At 37.4% G+C, this 24,188-nt stretch overlaps 1 protein-coding gene across 1 annotated transcript in view; it reads right to left on the reverse strand.

Moving 5' to 3' along the window:
- Positions 1–1,124: 1,124 nt before the first annotated feature.
- The window catches only part of N4BP2 (NEDD4 binding protein 2), a 107,027-nt gene continuing 83,963 nt past the window's right edge, over positions 1,125–24,188 (reverse strand). The window contains exon 16 of the mRNA XM_082390408.1: positions 1,125–2,625. Within this exon, the coding sequence (XP_082246534.1) occupies positions 2,594–2,625 (32 nt within the window). The 3' untranslated portion in view covers positions 1,125–2,593. The remainder of the gene's footprint in view (positions 2,626–24,188) is intronic.

Genomic DNA, 24,188 nt, shown 5'->3' on the forward strand with positions numbered 1-24,188 from the left:
TTGCAAAGTCATCTTCGTCGTTCAGCCTATACTGGGTCACATTTAGATGATTCCCACCAGATGCAAATTCCACTTCCACACAGACTTCAAAAACAAGAGATTCCAGCAGCTATTGCATTAAACCTCTTAAAAATCCAATCTTAAATTTCCCTTAAAATGGAAATCATAGCTGGGAAAGATCCTAGGCTATCTAGTAGCTTTATCTTCTGGGAAAGATAAAGGAGTACTCAGAAATAAAAGTGAGGTTTCTGGGAAATTTATTCAGTGTCTGAGCTCAAAAAGAAAGAGGTAGTGGGAAATGCTTGGTGCTTATTAGAGGTAAACATGTTTGTGACAAGGGCAGTCAACGATTGCAAGATTTGGTTTCAAATTAAATCTGCTGTTTTCTTATGATTACTATTACCTAAATTATTATAGTTGCGCATTTTTTAATCATTTAGGAGAAAAGGGAGTATTTTTGTAAATTTTCCTTAATTTTCTTTTAATCTTTCTGTTTAAATGACATTTAATCTTTCTGTTTAAATGACATTTAAAATGACACATAAAACTTCAAGGTTAGTCATAAACAAATGTCTATTCCCTTTACTTTTTTTTATAATATCATCAGTTATTAAAAGTAAGTAAAAAGTTAATAATCAGGATGGGGGTAGTATGAAGAAATGAGGATTGTTATACACTACTCATGTGAATTTAAATTCTATCATGTTTATAGATATAGATATTAATATGTATATGTATAAAAATACCTATGTGTATATGTGTCTATAAATACATACACAAATACATAAACCTATATACCTTCATGCCATTTAAATTCACATGAGTAGTGTATAGTAGTACATAGATACACATATATGAGTATAAATATAAATTATAAATTGTCTCACAAAAACATCCCTTAAATATGGTGAATTCTTTGGTCTCAGCCAATCTCCTTCATGTAATTTATCTTCACAAACAATAAGACACCCATACATAGATTTATTTCCAAGGCTGTTCAGTGCATTTTATTTAATGTAGAGACAAATGAAAACAATTTCAATGTCCAATGACAAAATGTTGGTTACCCTTTACTTTTTTTTAACCACATAAACCTTTTAAAAGACAAAATTTCTATTAAAACATTTTTTCCAAAAAAAAATTTAAGTTCTTAAATATTTATCAGAAACAAAATGTTTTTCTATAATTTTGGACAAAGCTATCTCTATGGTATATTTATTATTCAAAACATAAAGTAAGATTGTTTTGCTCTCTATAATTCCTGCCTTTTAAAGTAATCTTCTAAATATAAAATAATGAGGTTTTTTTTAATGCTTTGGAAGAAAAATATTAAAATACTAAGTTTTCTTCTAACTTTGAATTTTTATGTTTCAGATTCAATTTACAACTTACAAAGTACTTTTATGTATATTAGTGTATTTGGCCCTCACAAGATCACTGTAAAATAGCAAAACAAGTATTATTATTATTCTCAGCAACCTCATTTTATAAATGAGAAAACTGAAACTTAAAAAGGTTAAGCAACTTATATAAGGCCACACAGCCAGTTAGTGAGAGAACTCTCTAGATCAATTTACCTCTATAGCATTTTCCCTGCAGAAAACAAATTACTTTTCCCAATTGATTCATTAAAATATGATAAGAGATACACACTGAAGAGAGACATGCAAAAAATGCAGAAAATCCGTTATTTTTAAATGGTCATAGATTTATTAGTATAAAGAATAAGATACAAAAATAAAGGATCTGTACAATAAAATCCTAATTTTATATGAAAAAAATTATTCATGTCTGAAAGACTAAAAGTAATTATATCAAACAGTAATGGTGATTATCTCTGAATGGTGAAATTGGAGATAATTTTTCATTTATTTTTCTCTGATTTTTTGTATTCTGCAAATGTTTAGCTAACAGTAAGGATTAACTCTATAATCAGTCAAACAAACATTACCAGGTATTTTTAATAAAGTGCTCTAAACATACAGTTTATTCTCGTCAGTGATTCTCTAATGCATGTGGTTTCGCTTCAGTTTTTTGGTTTGCTGGGAATTTTTTATTTGAAAAAAAAGGTATATGTGGTTTCAATTTTTAAAAAAAGTAACATGAAATCACAGTGCCATATTCTGAAGATCTGGTTCTCTCTTCTAGCCCATGTAGCAATATAGGGCAGGTTTTTGAGAACTTAACCTGAAAAACCATTTCTGTGGTTTTCTTTGTGTCTGCAGTAAGTCCCAATGTTTAACTGTTAACTTGAATGTCTACCTTCCCAAAAGTCATTTCTTCTTCCTTGCTAAAAAGAATCTCTGTCTGGTGATAGGCAAAGTGTCCCAAATCAGGGGATGAATCATGATGCCCAGCCTAAGGTAGTGAAAGAGACTCTTCTGGTTCCCGGCTTCCCAGCTTCCCTTGCAGCTATGGGTAGCCATGTGACCCAGTTCCACTCAATGAAATATTCAGGAAAGTCTTCTTGGGTGATCCTGGGAAAGGTATTCTTCACCGGTTAGATCAGTGAGAGACGTCAAAAAACACCTGCCTTCCTTTCATGCTTTGACTGTTGTCATATGAGAATGCGATGTTCTGACGACTAAAGCGGTCATCTCAGGACACACGGGAAAGCCCAGAAACCTGCAGAGGCACAGAGCCAGAACACTGTTGACCCACTTGCCATAATTTTTATTATGTGAGATAATGAAATGCAGGTATTATCTAAGCCACAGTTTGTCATTCTAATACTTGCAACTGAATGTGTTCTAACGATGTAGTAACATATAACAAAAATTTGAAATTGAAAAAAATTGAAACAAAAAAATTTGAAATTGGGGCTTCCCTGGTGGCACAGTGGTTAAGAATCCGCCTGCCAATACAGGGGACACGGGTTCGAGCCCTGGTCCGGGAAGATCCCACATGCCACAGAGCAACTAAGCCCGTGAGCCACAACTACTAAGCCTGCACTCTAGAGCCCGTGAGCCACAACTACTGAACCCACGTGCCACAACTACTGAAGCCCGCATGCCTAGAGCCCATGCTCCTCAACAAGAGAAGCCACCGCAATAAGCCCACGCACTGCAACGATGAGTAGCCTCCGCTCGCTGCACCTAGAGAAAGCCCGCGCATAGCAACAAAGACCCAACACAGCCAAAAAAAAAAAAAAAATTTGAAATTGAAAAAATTTAGCAAAAAAAAAAAATTAGCCGATACCCAACCTAAATGGCTAACAGTGTAGAATGTCATAAAGAAATGGTTAAGTATACACAATATTATTTGTCATATATGTCTCAATAAAGCTGAAAATAAAAAGAAATGGTTAGGTAGATTATTTTACTGGGATATTATACAGTTACTTAAAAATAATATGTAGGAAAATCATGTGGCCACATGATGTAAGATTATGTGGGGAAGAAAAAGGAAAAAGAAAAACAGGACTTGGGATTGTACATGCACTATGATTACAACAATGTTTTCAAAGATTGTGAAGAAACAAACCCAAACCACTAACAGGAATTGTCTTAGGGGGATAGAATTGCCCATAGATTGTTTTTATCCATTCCCCTGTTTTCTAAATACTGGGCCTCATAGATTATAATCTTTACATTAAACAATATAAAATAAAGTAACTCATACAAACAGGAATACCTTGGAGATATTGCAGGTTTGGTTCCAGACCCCCACAATAAAGTGAATGTTGCAATAAAGCTAGTCACACACATTTGTTGGTTTCCCAGTGCATATAAAAGTTATGTTTACACTATACTGTAGTCTATTAAGTGGGCAGCAGCGTTATGTCTAAAAAAACAATGTACATAGCTTAATTTAAAAATACATTTTTACTAAAAAATACTAACCATCATCCAAGCCTTCAGCATGTCATAGTCGTAACATCAAAGATCACAGATCACCGTAACAAATATAATAATAATGAAAAGTTTGAAATATTGCTAGAATTACCAAAATGTGACACAGACTCATGAAGGAAGCAAATGCTGTTGGATTGGAAAACAGACGCCGATAGTCTAGCTTGTTGCGGGGTTGCCACAAACCTCCAATTTGTAAAACAAAAATGCAGTATCTGGGAAGCACAATAAAATGAAGTGCAATAAAATGAGGTATGGCAGTATAAATCCCTGAAAGAATTTATACTAAGTATAAGAATATGTTTGGCTCCCTATTGCCAAACTCAAACTTCCCAGCTTGACTTTCAAAGCCCTTCCTCACATGGCCCCTGCCTACTTTTCTAGTCCCATCCCTTACTACATGTTCTGTTCCAGCCACAGTGAACACTCTTTCGTACCTGAAAAGCCTTTCCTTTTGTGCAAGGTAAACACTACCAGATGTGGCAGAGACTGCTGGTTATTCCCCTCAATCCCCCTCTTCAATAATAGAAAATAATTTTCAACTGAGCACACTACAGCCCAAGATAAAGGCTACCTGTCCTAGCCTTCCTTTCAGCTGGACGTAGTTATGTGGCTTTGTTCTGGCTACTGAGGTGTGGGCAACCTCCAGCTGAAAGGAAGGCTAGGACATATAGGAAGAGGGGTGCTCTTTTTGTCCTTTCCTTCTTAGATGCTTAAGTTTGATCAGCCCACCTGCACCACGAAATCAATGAAAGCCGCGAGCTGAGCTTGGAAGAACGAGAAGGCTGGGTCCCCGATGAGCCTGTCACTGCCACACCAGCCCTGGAGCGCCTGCCTCTGGGTTTCATCTTCACAAAAGGGAGAAATAGACTCCTATCTTGCCTATCCCACTACTGTTTTTGAGTTTTCTGTCACACACAACCTAACCTAGTCCTAATTGATACATTAATTTCTTTTAAAATTATTTATTTATTTTTGGCTGTGTTGGGTCTTCGTTGCTGCGCGCGGGCTTTCTCTAGTTGCAGCGAGCGGGGGCTACTCTTTGTTGCGGCGCACCAGCTTCTCACTGCGGTGGCTTCTCTTGTTGCAGAGCACGGGCTCTAGGCGCACGGGCTTCAGTAGTTGTGGCTCACGGGCTGAGTTGCTCTGCGGCATGTTTGATCTTTCCAGACCAGGGATCGAACCCGTGTCCCCTGCATTGGCAGGTGGATTCTTAACCACTGCGCCACCAGGGAAGTCCCTGATATATTAATTTATGAGATAAGCTACTGACAAAAATGCTTTTAGAAGAGAGGTGACAACAATATCATCGAATTACTATCCAGAAGACATGAACAGAAAGTTGGAGGTTTGGGACTGGCGCAAAAGAAAACAGAAGGCTGAAGAAGGGCAGGGGTGGGGGGATGGCAGGGCTAGCAATATGGTGAGAAGTTAGGGCCACCAATGACTATTTGGGGGAGAGGATGGGGGTGCAGATTTGGCTAAAGAAGTTTTAAGAATAAAGATGACTAATATTAAATATTAAGTCACCTAGTGTACTCTGCTACATTGTAATTCCCTAATGTTACAACCAAATTCTCAGTAAAAATCCTGTATACACAGTAGCCTCGTGTGAGCAGGTTTTTTGGAAAATCAAGGGAAAGGGGTCAAGAGAGAATGAAATACTAAAAGGCTGTTCATTCAGTGGAAGCTGGAAATTAGAGCTTATATTAAGCATAAGCTTCCCCAAATTCCCAGAAAAATAGGTATAAATGCTATGCTTCCCATTCAATATGGAATGATTTTTAGAACCAATATTTTGCATATATTAGCATGTTTTAATGACATGTTTACATATATTTTGCATATCATTTTTCTTTACACCAGAAATAGTCATGCTTGACATTTGTTTTGCAACATATTTTTGTTTTATTTTATTTTAACCAATCAATGTGCCATGGACATATTTTCAGATAGGTTAACCCCATCCTTTAATAACAGCATAGTATTCCATCATATGGAAGTACCATAATTAATTTAACTAGTCCATGTTGATGTAAATTGACTTTTTTGCTATTGCAAGTGCTGTACTTGTACAAAACAATGTAACACTTTAATGCAGCTGTGCATGAGCAATTAAGTATTCCTGTGGAATAAATGACAGGAAGAGACCTTGCAAGGTTTCTGAAGAGATGTATTTTTTATTGTAGCAGATATTATCAAATTACATTCCAGAGAAGTCTGCCAGTGATGAATGAGAGCACCTATTTGCTTATACTCTCACCACACTAGGTATTATAAATCTTTTTAGTTTTTGTCAGCTGAAAAGTGATATCGTGCTAATTAATTAGTGAGATTCAACATCTTTTCACATATTTACTGGTCACTTCTATTTATTCTCTGAAATGTATATTTATATCCTCTGCCCATTTTTCTCTATTGAATTATTTATTGTTTTCATATTGATTTAGAAAAATTATTTATATATTAAAGATATCAATAATTTATATATATTTTACAAAAATATCTCTAGGTCTGTTATTTGCCTTTTAATTTTGTTTATGGTGACTTTTGCTATGTCCAAGTTTTTAATTTCTGAGATTGATTAGACTATTTACCACTCCAAAATGTAAACAATATTTTCCTATAATTATGATTTATCATTCTTTCAAAATTACATGGCAATAATGTAATAGTTAAGAGTACAATCCTTTGTACCAGCCTGCCTGATTTCAAATCCTGATTATGCTGTGTAAACTCAGGAAAGTTATTTAACTTCTATGTGCCTTGGTTACCTTGACTATTAAATGGGGATAATACTAGCATCTGTACTTCATAGGGCTTTGTGAGGATTAAATGAGTTAGTACATACCAGGTGTTTAGAACATCCCTTGCAACATAGAAAGTTTCAATAAACATTAGCTACCATTATTTTGCTGCGTCTTAATGACAGGAGTTTTCCAAAATGTTTTAATATCTGATATGTCCCATAAATAAATGCTCCAGAATGCATCTAATCCTTATAAATGGTCTTAACCTTTTGCCACCTGCCTGGATCAGTACAATGAAACTCTGCAAATGAAGACAGACAGAAAACTGAAGACTGCAAATGAGAAAGTCAGAGTGCCACACACAAATCAAATAGAAGTACCCGGTGCAAAAGCTCAACAAGTTAGAAGAAGCAAATAGAAGAGCCTAAGGTAGGAATTAGATGTTTCAACTATGAGTCTTGCCCTGACAGGCAGGGCTCTCAAACAGCAGCTGCACAAACCTGTCATCCCATCTGAGGCAAATGTGCCGTTAACATTCAAAGGAAGGTTGTTTCCTATATATTTAGCTTATACGTTGAGTAAGTATCAGGGGTGACCCTGTGTGCAAATCTTTCAAAAACTTTCTTTAGCCTTGGGCAACTTTATGTTATCTGGAGAGCTTGATCATTGTCCTTGTTACAAATTGTAGTTAAAGATCAAGTTTGTTCATTGATTTTACAATGATAAAGTGAGCCCGTGTTTTGTTAATAATCACTGAAATCTACCAAAAATGCACATGCTGCCCGACTACCAGGTACCATTAATTTTTCTTGTAATTCCTTTATCTCTTCCATATTTGTGAGTATCATGCCTAAATCAGAATTATTTTTTCTTTTCTTTTTCTTGGTGAGTCTTGCCAGACTTCTCTCTATAGCACTTATATATCTTGAGGAACAGCTTTTGGTTTTACTTACCAACTCCTGCTATATTTTTATTTTCTAATTCATTCATTTCTGATTTTACCTATTTCATTTGTATTGACACTGACAGGTGACAGAAAGGTAGACTGCTTTTCCACTGTACTCATTTCTGAGTAAACAATTCACCCTCCTGTTACTTTCTTTGATTTATTTTGTTCTTTGTTTTCTTAAGTTGCTTAAGTTAAATGCTCAGCCTCTTTTCAGTTACTCTCATTTCATAATAAAAACATTTAGTTGTGGCAATTTTATTTGAATTTCAAAAGACAGGGTGACCCCAACAGACATCTAGGCTACATATGATTTATAAAAGTAAGACCGGCTCTTACAAAAAAAGGCCTGGGTGCAAGATGACTGCGGAACAAAATGACAGAACTGGAAGCAGCCTTAAGGAGACCCAGAATCCTACACAATACAAATGAGGGCTCAGATGACAGATAATGAGATAATTTGTCTGATATTAAAAAGTCAGATATCCTCACACTAAGTCTGTGCTCTAGTTGAGCAAGAAGTCTTAAAAAGCAAAGCAAGGAAGAACTACCTCTTTCCCTCCCTTCCTTCTCTCTGCATAGCAGATCACCTAAAACCCCACAAAGAACCTAATTAACCGTTTCCTTTCATAAACACCTCAAGTTCAAAATACTGTGCAAATTCTGTTTTCAAAGTTGAGTTTCCATGGGGCACTGCCCCAGGTCTCCTCCTCCCCTGCTGGAGGAAAATTCTAGAAGGCAGAATAGAGCTGGCTGTTGGTGACATCTGCTTTGACTTCGAAGTCTAGAGGCAAACACAGGGAGCTTGAATAATTAAAATTAACTCCGTGAAAAAAGACATGTCACAGTTATTGGGGTCTTTATTATGTTCCTATCATCCTATTTTCTTCAGACATCATGGAGTGATTTCATTGCCATAATCCTGCAGTTCTTACCTGGAGTTGGGGGAGAGGTAAGGTATGCCTATCAGAATCACCTTGAGAGGGTTTTTTTTTGTTGAAATTATACACTCTCCACTCCTGGAATGATAAACAATGATATAATCAAAGAAGAGAGGAGATAACAAAAGATTCAAAGGAATCTAGGAATCTAGTTTTGGAAATAATCAGAAGTGGAGACAGATGTTCATCACATACATTATTAATGATGAAAACTTTAATCAGCTTGAATGTCCAAAAACAGGAAAATAAATTATGTTACAGTAATCCATACTACTGAGTATGTTCATAACTATTATCATGACCTTTAATACCATAAGAAAAGATGCATGGTTTAACTTTCATTGTAAAATGCAGGATACAAAAATATATGCAAGGTATGATCTCAGCTATTTAAATATTTAATTTATATACAAAGCAGAAAGTTGGCAGAGGAAAATCACCAAAATGCTAGCAGTTTTTTTTGTGTTGAATAGGATTAATAGAGAGTTTTTAAATTCTTTTTTCTTTTTTTTTAGTGTTTTTCTCACAAGCTTTATTGCTTTTATAATCATAAGTAAATCAAGGAACATTTATGGGTAAAAAGTTCAAATCTGTACCTTCTATTTCTTGAAATCAGTTCTGGAAAAAAAAAAAAAAGAAGAAAAGGGTAGGGGAAGGGAGAAAAGGAAAGGAGAGGAGAGGAAGAAGTTACAACACAGAGAAAAAGAAATATTGTTGGTTTACTAGTAAGAATGATATTCAAAACATTTAACAGGAGTCCGGCCCAGGCACCACGCAGTAAGAACACAATTTAATTATAACTAACTGGTCCACTCACACTGTTGTATTCCCACTGAATGTCATCCTGTTTTCAGGCTCACTTTTCAAGGGAAGGTGTTGTTAGGAATATCCTGACCATCACTTTGAGCCCTTGTATACATTTTCTCCTTGCACAGAGCACATTTACCTCCATCTCCATCCACAAAACCCTGCATAGGTGCTCCATCTTCCATGAACCCCTTCCAGGCTGTCCCAGTCAACGTAAACTTCTTTATGTTTCCCTATAGCCTCTTCCCCATAGTATTTATCATAATGCTACCTTGTAGTATAGCAATTATGTGTCCTATTGTGTTTCCTCCTATTCCATATCCCCACAGTACCTAACATGGCAGAGATCACATCGAGTCCTCATCTAGCTGTATTCTAAGCAAGGACTCTTTGTCGTCATAGGGTATCTTCCAGAGAGGTCCAGGAGTTAGGACAGTCAAGTTCCTTTTGCAGCTTTGGGTTGTGGATTTGCTCACATCCAGGATCTGAGCAATCTACTGAGGTGGTATAACAGACAGGTTTCCTAGACCAGCCCCTCTGAGGAGACGAGGGGCTCAAGGGAAAGTTGGCCTGATTGCAAGGGATGTTCTCTGCTGATGGTGAGCGCAGAACTAGACATAGGTGGTGACTGGGGTGGGGAGTTGGGGGAGCAAACAGCATCAGGGAAGTGTCAACTGGACCTGCTCACAGAGACACCTACAGGGAAAACTGGGTGGTGCTTTTGCAAAAAGACAAAAAAGTTCTTAGCTTTGAAACATCATAGATTCAATATAATCTTTTGTTCATTTCGTCATCAAACATTAATACAGGCCATGTGCTGGATACTGGGAGACTACAATATATATTGTTGGGAAGGTTGTAGTGAAATGGTCACTCTCAGAGACTTAAACAAACACAGCTGAGTTGAACTGATCTAAACCCACTATATTAGTTTGCTAGGGCTGCCATAACAAAGGGCCACAGACTGGGTGGCTTAAACGGCAGAAATGTATTGTCTCACTGGTCTGGAGGCTAGCAGTCCAAGATCAAGGTGTCAGCAGGGTTGATTTCTTCTGAGGCTGTGAGGGAAGGGTCTGTTCCAGGCCCCGCTCTTCTTAGTTGTAGATGGCCCTCTACTCCCCGTGTTTCTTTGTATTATATTCCCTCTTTGCATATCTCTGTGTCCAACTTTACCTTTTTATAAGGACACAGTGTACTAGATTAGGGACCACCCAAAGGACACCATTTTAACTCAATGATCACATTGTGAGATACTGGGGGTTAGAACTTCGAAGTATGCATTTTGGGAGAATACAGTTCAACCCATAATACCCTGCCACATCTTAGGCGATCATCCAAAGCTAAACCCAAACGTCATCAGGCAGCCTTGAACTGCTTCTCTGGCCATGTTGCATGGGGACTAGCACCCAGTATTATCCCTGGGAGCAAAAGCAGCAGGGACACCAATCACAGCAGCAAAAGGTGAGGTACAAGACAGCACTCTCATCGCACCAAGGGGGCGGGCGGGCAGCCTTCTCCTGCAGCTTGGATCCTATTTTCCTACCTAGTTCCTGGCAGCAGGGAGAGGCCCACAGCAAACAAGGACGATGATAACATGTTCTTGCACTTCGTTCTGGAGGGCTAAGCCAAGGGCAGAAGACAGACGGAGAAAAGTGGAAGCGAGTCCTTTAAATACGCAACCCAGCAAGATTGGCCAAACACATCAAAACGCCTCTACCAAACCCCACCGTAACTGATAGAATCATTAAACTGGACACCACTAAATAAAACATGCCAATCTCAGTTCACCGAAATATGAAAACTGAATTCTAAAACAAGTTCCAAAAAACAATTAAATCTCTCAAGTGTAAACATGTAAAATATATATTTCATATCATTTGTTTCCTAGTTTCAATCCTTTTCCAAACACCAAAGAGGAAACAAAGTAGGAGAGACATCATTGAACAAGAGGATATTTGAAATACAGTTACACTGTCTTAAATGACCCATGACACATTAACTCAATCATTTAAGTTAATGCATAACTCAGCATAGCTATTGAACAGGAAATGATCTCATTTGGTAGCATCTGGCCAAAAAGATACAGCTGAAAAAATATATGTAGTTGACAATTTCTAATTAGGGCACAAAAATTGATGAGGTCTGCTGAGCTCCTTATTAGACATCTACCTAGTTCATTTTTTATTTTATCTGTAATCTTTATATTACCACAATGAACTCTTATGTTGGGATGGTAAGTGTGTATAGTGAGTAGGCCAAAAAAAAATTTTAAGTTAATGATGGAGGGTGGATTAGAGTAAAGACTCCAAGTAATCCAGTTACTAAAGTTTGGTGTAAAAAAGTTACAGGGGTTCCCTTTAAACCTCAAAGCTATCTGATTAGTGTTCTGAGACTCGTCATAAGTAGGAAACAAAGGAAAAATACATAAAGCATTATCAGCTAGCATACTCTTGGTGAAACTGTGCAGGATTCATGGGCTAATTTCTGACCCCTAGTGGTAAAGTTGTAATAAGGTCCTCAAATATATCATACTCGATCCTGAATTATTGCTACCATTGGGGAGAGAATCCATTGCTAAAAGGATTAAGGGGAAGACAGTCACCCACAATCTCGGAGGTCACTGGTCTCTTTGACTCTAGGTGGTTCTGGAATGTTAGTGAACTCCTTGGCTGACTTACACTTCAACGCTGATTTCAGCCTCATGCAAACAAGCCTTAGACAAGAAGTCCGTGCAAAGCAACAGTCCTTAGGTTTATGTTCAGACTCTTTTCCTTGCCCCAGCCTCTTCAGAGTACTAGTGATTAGGAGAAAACCCAAAAACAAGCAAGCAAAGGAAGGAAAGAAATGTATGGACAATCAATGAGCATGTAAGTGCTAACAAGTGCAGATACATCACTTAATCACACATAGTGAAGTGAATACAAAAACAAAAAACAATACTGATACTCCAAGGAGAATGCAACATTTAGACATCAGAAAGTAATCCTTCCACTATCATTTATAACTAGTTAGACTTAAAAGTTTTGAAACCATAAAGTGGATGTAACTATTCAGACATTGACCTCATAGGTCAAAGATTACACTAATACAATATTCTTATTAAAATAATAGCAGAGCAAATATAAAATCTGAGAAGAAACTTCTTTTTCAAGAAAATCAAAACTATCTTCCCTGATGACAACAGGGTGATCACTTTGACTCAAGTCTGTTATTGCCTATTTCTGTTAACATAGGCAATAAAATTGGAAATTCCCCAATCTTACTTAATTATAAGAGCTCCATCGAAACAATGCTGTTTGTGAAACTTACGACATCTGGTCCATATCACAGACCTTTCCACTGTTCTAAATTTTTTCTTCAGAACCCACATGCACATTTAACATTGCCAAGCCCACTGTCCAAATTTTTTTTTTTCTTTTTTAGATTTATTTTTGGCTGTGTTGGGTCTTCGTTGCTGCGTGCGGGCTTTCTCTAGTTGCGGCGAGCGGGGGCTACTCTTCGTTGTGGTGTGCGGGCTTCTCATTGCGGTAGCTTCTCTTGTTGCAGAGCATGGGCTCTAGAGTGCAGGCTCAGTAGTTGTGGCGCACGGGCTTAGTTGCTCCGCGGCATGTGAGATCTTCCCCGACCAGGGATCAAACCTCGTGTGCCCCACATTGGCAGGCGGACTCTTAACCACTGTGCCACCAGGGATGTCCCTACTATCCAAATTTTTATCGCTACTACTGGCACTTTCTTATATTTGTATGTATGTAGGTAGATATAAGCGCACTTTTTTCTTCTTGTTTACCTCTGCCTTCCTTCTAGCTCCTCAACCGAAGTTAACTACCTACTGTTTATCTTTACGTAGCCTTCTTCCTGTTCATATAATCATAAATATATACATATTGGAGTTGCCATTAACTGTTTTACAAAAATAGTTATATTATATACGCTTTTCTGATTTTATTGTTTGTTTGCTTAACAATACATCATGGGATGCCCTAACCGGTAAGGATCTATGGAAGACTGTATTTTCCAAAAATAGCCACAACAATATGTCTGGTTCCACATGCTCTTCCAGGACCTTGCCACTGTCCAATAAAAATGTGGAGTCTATTTCCCCTCCTCTTGAACCAGCTGTGCCTGTGACTGTCTGAACAAATAGAATGTGGCAAAAGTGATGCTGTGTGACTTCTAAGACTAGGTTAGAAAACATGACACATCTTCCACCCATTTCTCTTTCTTCTTCTTCTTTTTCTTTCTCTCCCTGTCTCCCTGTTTCCCTGTCTCTCTCTCTCTTAATCAGCACCAGGTTGTGAAGGAACCAGGCTACACAGGGAACCCATGTGTAGAAATTCTCACAGACAGTTCTAGCTGAAGTCTCAGCCAACAGCCAAACTGCCGAACGTGTGAGTGAATGAGCCTTCACAAAATTCCAGATCCCTTCCATCAAGTCACCCTCAGCTTTCTTGTCTTCTGTATGAGGCCTCAGACACCACAGAGAACAAACCATCTCAATTGTGCTTGTAATCTCTGCTGTGCCTTGTCCAAATCCCACCGAATCCATGAACATAATAAAATTGTTGTTTTACATCAGTAAGAGTTTTGGAGAACTTTGTTACATAGCAATGGATAACTGGAAAAGGATTAAGTCATCCTTTCTATGGCTCTATATGTTTCTACAGCATGGCTATAACACAGCTTATTCAAGCATTACCTTTGCAAGGGCACTTTGCTTTCAGTTTTGGTCACTATGAACATTACTAAAATAAATATCCTTGAATATGTAATATAGCTTGAGATTTATGTTCTTATTTCCATAAGAATTATTGAGTAGAATTGCTAAGTTAAATGTGTATTTTAGTTTTACTAGGTTTTTTTTTTTTTTTTTTTTTTTTACCCTCTGGTTCATAAGGGGTTTATCTTTGGGTGGGAGGTGGGGGAGGAGTGCTTTTAATTTATTTTTCTTTTCTACCATTTTCCACATTTCATCAAATTAAGTCTTTCTTTTTTATTAATTCCCTCTTCTACTGTCTTCTTGGTTCTTTTTCTAATTTTTTTAAGATGAATATGGAGTTCTTGTATTTCTAATCTTTGCATACAGCTTTCATTGGGTCTTGTAGATTTGGTTTTGTTGGATTTTCCTTTCTCACTTTAGAGAGTTTACAATTTCAATTTTAGTTTCTAATTTGATGCAAAGATTATTTAGGAGGGTAGTCTTTTTTTTTTTTGGATGGAATTTTTTCTGTTTTAATATTTTTTATTGAGGTATAATTGGCATACAATATTACAGTAGTTTCAGGGGTACAACACAATGATTTGACCTGTATATTGTAAAATGATCACAGGATGGCAGTATTAAATTTCAAATAATTGATTAAATTATCTTTTAAAAATTTAATTAATTTACTTCTAATTTAATCAGATAATGTGACCTGTAAAAATCTCTACTGTAAAATTTTCTTATTGGTTTTGTGTGTGTGTGTGTGTGTGTGTGTGGCAAAGTTTATGGCCACTTTTCATATAGAGTAAATGGCCATTTGGAAATATATATTATTCTCTGAAGAATGTAAGATACTGTACCTATTTAATAATGTATATATGTTGATTATATTAGTCTTTATATGGTCTTTCTTAATATTTTGATCTACTAGATCTGTCTAGTTCTGAAAAAGGTATAATAAAAAACTACTCTAATTTTATTTTAATGCAGTTGTCCTTACAAATATGTCCTTACAATATTCAGCTATTGTATTGTTTGATGCATATCTTCATATGTTACATCTTTTATAGGCAATGTTCTTCTTCCTGTTCACTATCACTTTGTCTGATATTAATATTTCCTCTCCTAGTTTTAATTTATTTGCATTATGTGCTTTTCCAATCTATTTTAAAATAATTCTTTATTACATAAAGTGTGCTTCTTGTACACAACATATAGCTGGGTTAGTTTTTAATCTAATGTGACAGTCTCTGTCTTTTGATAGGAACATTGAGCTCATTTGCATTTAATATAATCACTAATATTCTTGATTTATTTCTTCTCTCTTGCTTATGCTTTCTATTGAACTTACTTCATTAATTTCCCTTTTTCCTTTAATTTGTGTTTACTAGTATAATCAAGTCATAATTTATCCCCTTTTCCCCTTACTAATTTCAAAATGATATTATTCTTTCCCATTCCACTAGTGGTTATCTTCTTTTTTTAATGTGCATCACCAAATGCATATTTTATTACTAGTCTTTGAAAAGATACTATTTCTCCACCACGTTAGTCTATTTCTTGATACTTTCCCTCCATCTCAATAAAATAATACTTTTAGAATGCTTTTAATTTCCACTTCCCTTCCCCCAACCCCACCTCTTGGGTTCTGCTGAGAAATTTTACAACTTTTACTTCCAGGCTCTCATTAGGTGAGTCTCATTTATCTGAAGGCTATTTATTGAACATATGCAGTACACATTCCCATCCAATCCATCATTATCCATGTTTACTGCAAAGCTCACTGTTCACTCACCATTTTTTCCTTTCTACTTCACCTTCTCCTTTCTTGAGATCTCTATTCTCATTGACTTGTTGTTTAGTTAGAGTCCTTTTTTTATAGTTTCCTTGGATGGGGCATATGAGTGATATATTCTTGGTATCCTTACATTTCTGCATCCCTTTCATCCTGGCCAGTGAATAATGCTAGGTTGGAAAGAGACCTCTAGGGTTACATCTTTTTTCTCTCAAAAGGTGTAGACATTATTCCACTGTCTGATGCCAGTCTGATTCTCTTCCATTTGTAAATAATTCCTTATTTCTGTCTAGAAATTTTTAAGGTTTTTCTCTTCAGCCTTGAGATTCAGGAATTCTGTCAGAATATGTTTAAGTGCATGCCTTTTCTCATCAATCCTGCCTAGAACTTGGTGTACCTGCAAATTCAAGTCTTCATTCAGCTCAGGAAAATTTACATCTATTAAATTTGGCTTTTCCCTTGTAATTCACTTACATATTAGATCTCCTGGATCTGCCCTCCCCCTCTTCTCCTAGCTGTGAAAGTATCCATCTGAGAGTTTAAAAAGGTATATTAATGCTTTTCCTGATAATATTGGATCATCACAGATATCAGCTAAATTATCTAAGTATAACATTTGGTAAAGCAGCCGAAAGTGAAGTATAATAATATACATATAAGTTACACACTAGATAATTCACTCTATCAAGTATGACATTTTCACTGTATTTTAAAATATGCATCGGGACTTCCCTGGTGGTCCAGTGATTAAGACTCAGCGCTCCCAATGCAGGGTCCCGGGTTCGATCCCTGGTCAGCGAACTAGATCCCACATGCATGCTGCAACTAAGAGTTCGCATGCCACAACTAAGGAGCCGGTAAGCCACAACTAAGGAGCCTGCAAGCTACAACTAAGGAGCCTGTGTGCCGCAACTAAGGCCTGGTGCAACCAAATAAATAAATAAAGGCCCAGGCCTATTCACCACGTGGAGAAAAAAAAGGAAAAGGAAAGAAAGGAGGGGTAATAGATGAGGCCTAGCACTGGCAAAGATATCAGGGAGGGTTTTGGTGAAAGAGAGAGTAAGAACTATGGGGCAGAGGCTTTGGGGTATCTACAGGATATGAGAGAGTGGGAGACAGAAAGACTGTGTGGGAATGCAGACTTAAAGAGGTGTTCATACAAGTTACATAACACAAGTTATATAAAATACTAGTGCTTCTTGTAAGTTCTTTGAGAAATACAAATAAAGATTAGAATTATTTTTACTGTCTTCTGAACACAATACGCTCTGAGGCTGAGTCATTAAAGGCCCAGGATCTATTCTGTTCACTCTATTCGTGGGTTTGCATTCGTGTGTGTGTATACAGAAAGAGATGTATAGTATATAAGTGGATTTATCTATATAAATCCTTTTCAAAAAACACAAATGGGATCATAAGTACCATTTTGCACCTCGCTTCTTTTTCCCTTAAACACATAGATGTATTTATTTATATCCTGCCTGCTTTCTAAAAAGATTTGAGTTTGTTTATGGTGAAATCACAGGCATATGATCCAAAACTGTTAACATGACTCCAAGAACAGGAACCAAGAAATATAAGGGCCAAGGAAGAAAGTATATTCAGAAATTCTAGAATGATTTCATTTCACGAGTGTAATAAAAAATTAATAAGGTCCTTTAAAAACAGATTCCTAAGTAACCACACGCCAGACATTGTTTTTAAAAGGAAGAAATTAATTTTACCTAAGATAGAACAATGAAAAGAAAAACTTAGCCCAGACCTTAAAAAGACAGTGAGAACTTCTTACTATACAGCTCCCCCTGCTTCTGAGTCTTAACAAAGAGATTCAAGATAGTGCCATTAAGTCTCCATTGTGAACTTCTGTAGTGGTGCAGTGGTTAAGAATCCGCCTGCCAATGCAGGGGACATGGGTTTGATCCTTGGTCCAGGAAGATCCCACATGCTGTGGAGCAACTAAGCCCATGCACCACATCTACTGAGCCTGCGCTCTGGAGCCCGCAAGCCACAACTGCTGAGCCCGTGTGCCACAACTACTGAAGCCCATGCACCTAGAGCCCGTGCTCCAAAACAAGAGAAGCCCGCGTGCAGCAACGAAGACCCAATGCAGCCAAAAAATAAATAAATAAATAAAATAAAAATAAATGTACTCAGACAAGTATGTTTAAAAAAATATTCCCCATTGTTTATACACACAGGGAAACTGAGATAATTCAAAATAGTAGGTGATTTTTAAAGTATATTTCATTGGTTTTCATATATTCAGATGGAAAAATGAACAGGAAAGAGTCACTTCTAACATAACAGTGAAATCCCACTGCAAAGAATTATTTCAGAAAGACCTGAGGAACTGTTCATTTCCCACAATCCTCTCAGCTTCTCCCAATGACCCCATCCATCTTATCTCTCTACTTGGTGCAAAACAGCAGATAAAAGCTGCTGTTTTGCACCAAGTAGAGAGATGAGACATTCTTCTTATTTATAAGAATAATCCTTATAAATCTTTCCTCAACATGGGGCTGTGTTGAGTCACATCCTATCAGTGTGAAGGATGGGGACCATGCAAATAAAGAAAACATTTTGGTGTATGTCCATTAGGATGCTTTCAGCTATAACAGAAAACCCAGCCAACCTATGTTGTCTCCCATAACAAGGTGGTTAAGATCGGTTCCAGGGTTGATTCAGTGGCTCACTGATGTCATCAAGAAAAAAGGTTCTTTCCAATTTCCTCCTGAAATTGTTTCAGGATATCTGAAGGAATGCAAACATCTGTATTTTAACTGAGCATTTTGTGGATGATTATTGTGTATGCTAAAGTTTGAGAGACTACTCTGGGGAAAGAGTCCAGGTAAATAGCCTAAAGATTAATCTCTTTGAACCCTACTGTTTTTTTTTTTTTAGCATCTTTATTGGAGTATAATTGCTTTACAATGGTGTGTTAGTTTCTGCTTTATAACAAAGTGAATCAGTTATACCTATACATATCTCCTCCCTCTTGCGTCTGAACCCTACTGTTATATTTTTTAAATTAAGGCAACTTTCCAATCTTCTCCACAATTTATCCATTTTTGTTTTAATATACAAATAAGGTACATTAAATAATAATGTTCATTATTTGCCATTGAGTAAAATTAATGCTTCTGAAAGATACGCTAAGTTTATCCTGGGCTTGTGGTAACCCCTGTCATACCTCTACATACCTTAGTTGACATGCAAGGCTTTTGTGATAAATGCATCAATCTAGTTTATTTCTAGTGCCTGATTTGACAAGTACCATAAGCGTTGTAAATACGGACATTTGATAATTCATCCCCCAGCTCCACTTTCTTCTAATGAGACTTTTTGTATTGTAGAGGCTGGAAAGTTTAAAACTACATTTCCTAGACCCCTCTTGCAGGTAAAAATCTGGATATAAAATAATTTCCACCAGTTAGATATACTCTTACGAGATTTGGGAGGCGGAAATAAGTTGGAGGCCATCTATCTACTGCTATTGCTCATTGCGCTAAAAAGTCAGGTTATGGAGATGCCAGGGTTTTCGGCAATATTTTTCTAGTGTCTAGTCACAAGCTCTGGGTATGCTGAGAGTAAGTCATAGTAGCCTCCTGATTGCCCATCTTTTAATAATGACAGAGGTGGCAGCTACTATGGCAGGTTAATTCTGCTGTATTCTGGAAGTCATTCCCAGAGCCAAGTCTAGAATCCACTTCTTCAGCTCTTCTACCAACTTTTTAAAATATATTTTTTATTATAGAGTTTTAAATACTTTCAAAAGTAGGCATTATAGAATAATGAATCCCCAGCTTGAACATTTACCAACTTAGGCCAATCTTATTTCATAAGTACCGCCACCCAATTTATCTTATTTTCAAGCAAATCCCAGACATCATTATCATTTTATGTAAATATGTATCTTTTTTTCAAAAAGCAAAGACTCTTTAAAAAAATACAACCACTGCGAGATTGGGAAATATATATTGGTCTTTGCCCCTGGTTCCTGGCACCAAGGAGCTCTTGAAACCCTTGTAATTTCCTAAGTGATAAGAACATGAGGGGCATCTCTTATTCTAATATTTGTCTTTGACCCTGTCCCTGACACAGGGCTCCTAAAAGCTCTATAAATTCCTAAGTGATAAGAGCACTAGGAGAATCTTTTATTCTACTGAGGTGACTCTGGGTGGCCTCCTGGATGGGGGCTGGTCATCAGAAAGACCAAGTCATGATTAGAAGCTTGGAATTTTCAGTCCCACCCCTTATCCTCCAGAGAGGGGAGAGGGGATGGAAACAGAGTTTAAAATTTATCATGCCCAGGGACTTCCCTGGTGTCGCGGTAGTTGGGAATCTGCCTGCCAATGCAGGGGACATGGGTTCAATACCTGGTCTGGGAAGATCCCACATGCCACAAAGCAACTGAGGCCGTGTGCCACAACTACTGAGCCTGTGCTCTAGAGCCCATGTGCCACAACTACTGAGCCTGCGTGCTGCAACTACTGAAGCCCACGTGCCTAGAGCCCGTGCTCCACAACAAGAGAAGCCACCGCAGTAATAAGTCCACACACCGCAACTAAGAGTAGCCCCACAACTAGAGAAAGCCCGTGCGCAGCAATGAAGACCCAACACAGCCAAAAATAAAGAAAAAAATTTAAAAATTCATCATGCCCATGTGAGGAAGCCTCCATAAAATCCCAATACAATGGGGCTCAGAGAGCTTCCAGGTGGGTGAACACCTCCTCACCAGAAGGGTGATACACCCCAACTCCACAGGGACAGAAGTTCCTGAGCTCAGGACCCTCCCAGACCTTGCCCTATGTATTTCTTCATGGTTGTTCATCTGTATCCTTTACCATGTTCTTTAATAACCTAGTAGACATAAGGAAGTGCTTCAGTGAGCCACTGAGTTCAGTGAGCCACTCCAGCAAATTAATTGAAATTGAGGAGAGGGTCGTGAGAACCTTCAATATGTAGCCAGGTCAGACAAAAGTGTGGGTAGGGGCTTCCCTGGTGGCACACTGGTTGAGAATCTGCCTGCCAATGCAGGGGACACGGGTTTGAGCCCTGGTCTGGGAAGATCCCACATGCCACGGAGCAGCTAAGTCTGTGCACCACAACTACTGAGCCTGCGCTCTAGAGCCCACGAGCCACAACTACTGAGCCCACGCACCTAGAGCCCATGCTCCGCAACAAGAGAAGCCACCGCAATGAGAAACCCGCGCACTGCAACAAAGAGTAGCCCCCGCTCGCCGCAACTAGAGAAAGCCCGCACGCAGCAACGAGGACCCAACACAGCCAAAGATAAATAAATAAATAAATTTATTAATAAAAAAAAGTTGTGGGTAACCTGGGGACCTACTACTTGTGATTGTCATCTGAAGTCGGGGGGAGGGGGCGGGTAAGTCTTGTGAGACTGAGCCCTTAACCTGTGGAATCTGATTCTATCTCTGGGTAGATAGTGTCAAATTGAGTTGAATTGTAGAACACCCACTGGTGTCACAGGCAATTGCTTGGTGTGGGCAAAAACCACACACTTGGTGACCAGAAGTGAAGTGTTCTGTGTGAATAGTAAAGGAGACACACAGAAAAGAAACACACAAGAAGCAAGACTGGGTTTTCCTAATGCAATCACAGTATCATCATCCCTAAAGAAAGACAAAAAAGTTCTTTCATATAATTAAGTAACCAATCAATCTTCACATTGCCAATTGTCTTGTTATTGTCATAAAAGTTTTCATAGTTTTTTTTTCTGAACCCGCACCCAAATAAGGACTGCAAATTGCAGTTGGCTAATATGCCTCTTAAATCTCAGTGTATAGGTTCCCTTTCCATTTGTGTTTTTTTCGTTTTCTTCTGTTTGTAATTTTTGAAGAAACTGTGTTGTTAGAGTTTCCCACAGTCTGTATTTTGATGATTGTATCCCACGGTGTTAACATATTCCTCTGTCTTCTGTAATTCCTACAAATTGCGTGTTGGATCTATAGGCTTGGTCAGATTTAGGTTGAATTTGGTTTTGTTTTTGACAATATAAGGTGATTTCCACTGATTTTTGAGCAACTGGTTCTATGTATTAGATACCTTTCTGGGATAGTAGAAGCCACTAAAAAAAACCCAAAACAAAAACATAATATTCTGCATTCAATCAGATGGGACCACAACTATACAGTTAATGGGGATAAACAACCTGACCCATCAAAGGCAGGAAATCTTTCGTAACAGTATTACCCAATTGATCTTTTAATTAACTGTACTCCAAAGAGGTAGTATTACCACGATCCACCTAAAGAGAAGCCAATTCATTAGCTTATTATGACAGCCCAGGTAAAACGTGTCTTCCTTTTCTCTTGATAAACTGTAAGTCTGAGCTTCTTAGACTGTTGATTTTAGCTTATATAAAGCTGATAGTCGGAAACCTCCCAAAGGCCATTTGGATAATGGCTTCCGGAACTGTTTGCTCAAAATTACAACATGTGTCTAACTACCCAAAAAATCTGTTTTCATTTCTGACTGCTACGGCCAAGCACAGGTCTCCCAAGAGATACACTATTTACTGTCTACATTGTTTCTGGGAAGCTTGCCGTTTCCAGTAAGATTTAAATAGCTTAAGATCCTGGATAACCTCTTCTTTACTTCATTTTACTAACCTGGCTAAGCAATTTTAGCAACCTCATTGTATTATTAGTCAGGGTTCAGTTAACAGAACAAGAACAATTCCAGGTATTTTTTCAGAAGATCTCAATTACTGTAACCATTGGCCCTACCATGCAATTTTAGCGTTAGCAGAAGTTGGGCAAAGATAACCCAAACCAAACTAAAGCATGTCTAAGCAATCAGTTTCTAGAAACAAGCAGACTTTGGCCTCCCCCCAACACCCAGCCCACCAAGTTATTTATTTAGCGGATTTCATAGCAGAGGGTTGAGTTAGTCATTCTCCCTAGTTCATGGCAACTATCACCTTTGTTCTGTGTAAGGCCCCTACATTTTATTGATTTATTCCTTTTTTGCTGCCTTCCTCATTTCCATATCCTTTCCTCACCCCCAGGCAAACTTTGTATTTGCATGTGTATCATTGTTATGTGTTGTAAAACATGCATTGTTGTTTTGTATGTATTTTTAATTTACATAAATAGTATTGTGCTATATATCTTTTTTTCCCACACAGCACTGTTTTTAAGATTTATCCACACTGCTGTGTGTACACCATTACCCATTCTAACTCCTTCACAGTACTCAATAGTGTATTATCCACCACCTTCACATTCTCCCAGTAATGAAAACCTAAATTACCTCCAATTTCCTGCATCCTTGTGAACTTGTGTAGAAATTCCTTAGGGATACACCCCCCAGCAGTACAACTGCTGTGCCATAGGATATATAAACATTTAAACTCAACTAAGCACTACGAGAATGCTCTCCAGGTCTCTCAGCAGTAGTGCATGAGAGTAACATGTAGCATTGTCCAGGTTTCCATTATGCCAGACTAATAAGTGTGAGAGAATACCTCATTTTTATTTTAATTGTATTTCTCTTATTAGGAATAAACTTGAGCATCTGTTTATTGGCTTGCTGGCTTTTAGAGTGTCCCCTTCTGTAAACGGCCTTACCATATTCTTTGACCATTTTCCTATTAGATTTATTTTTACCAGAGTTCCTCTATATTTAGAAACTAGTTCCTTGTCCCTCAGACATTGCAAATATTTTCTATTGTCACTCATGATGTTCTTCATTGGGCAGAAAACCTTAATTTTGTTATCAAATGCATCACAGTTTTGCCTTATGGCTTTTGTTTCTAGGTGTTTTAAATTCCTCCCCATCCCTACGTGACAAAGATGTTTTCCAAAACTCTTTTCCATATTTAATGAAATCTCAGATGCAGTATATGAAGATGCATACTGATATCAGAGATGTTTAATTGTGGGAAAAAACGGCCAATGGCAATTTGTAAAAAATCTATGGTAAGGCTCATCCCATTTTCAGAAATAATAAATCGTGATTCTTAAAATTGATGACACAATTTTATAGCTTCACCTGTCACAATTGAATCATTAATCCTTCTGGAGCCCACCTATGTATATGTTTAGGTAGGAATCCAGTTTGATTTTAATTCATATAGATCTAGTTTCCTGATCTCAGGAGGCAAGATTTCCATATTTTACCTTTAAATATGTTTGTGATTTTTAAATATTCTTTATCAGACTAAAGTAATTCCATTCTATTCTTAATTATCTGAAGTAATTTACCATGATAGGTGTTGAATTTTATCAAATAATTTTTCCATATCTAACAAGTTAACCATATGATTTTTTTCCTTTTTTCTCCCCTTCTGTTACTGTGGTAAATTATATCCTTGTAAAACCCACTTAGTTGTGATATATTATCCTTTTTATATATCACTGGATTTGTTT

Source organism: Balaenoptera borealis (assembly GCF_965194805.1).
Source record: "Balaenoptera borealis genome assembly, chromosome: 4".
Lineage (NCBI taxonomy): Eukaryota > Metazoa > Chordata > Mammalia > Artiodactyla > Balaenopteridae > Balaenoptera > Balaenoptera borealis.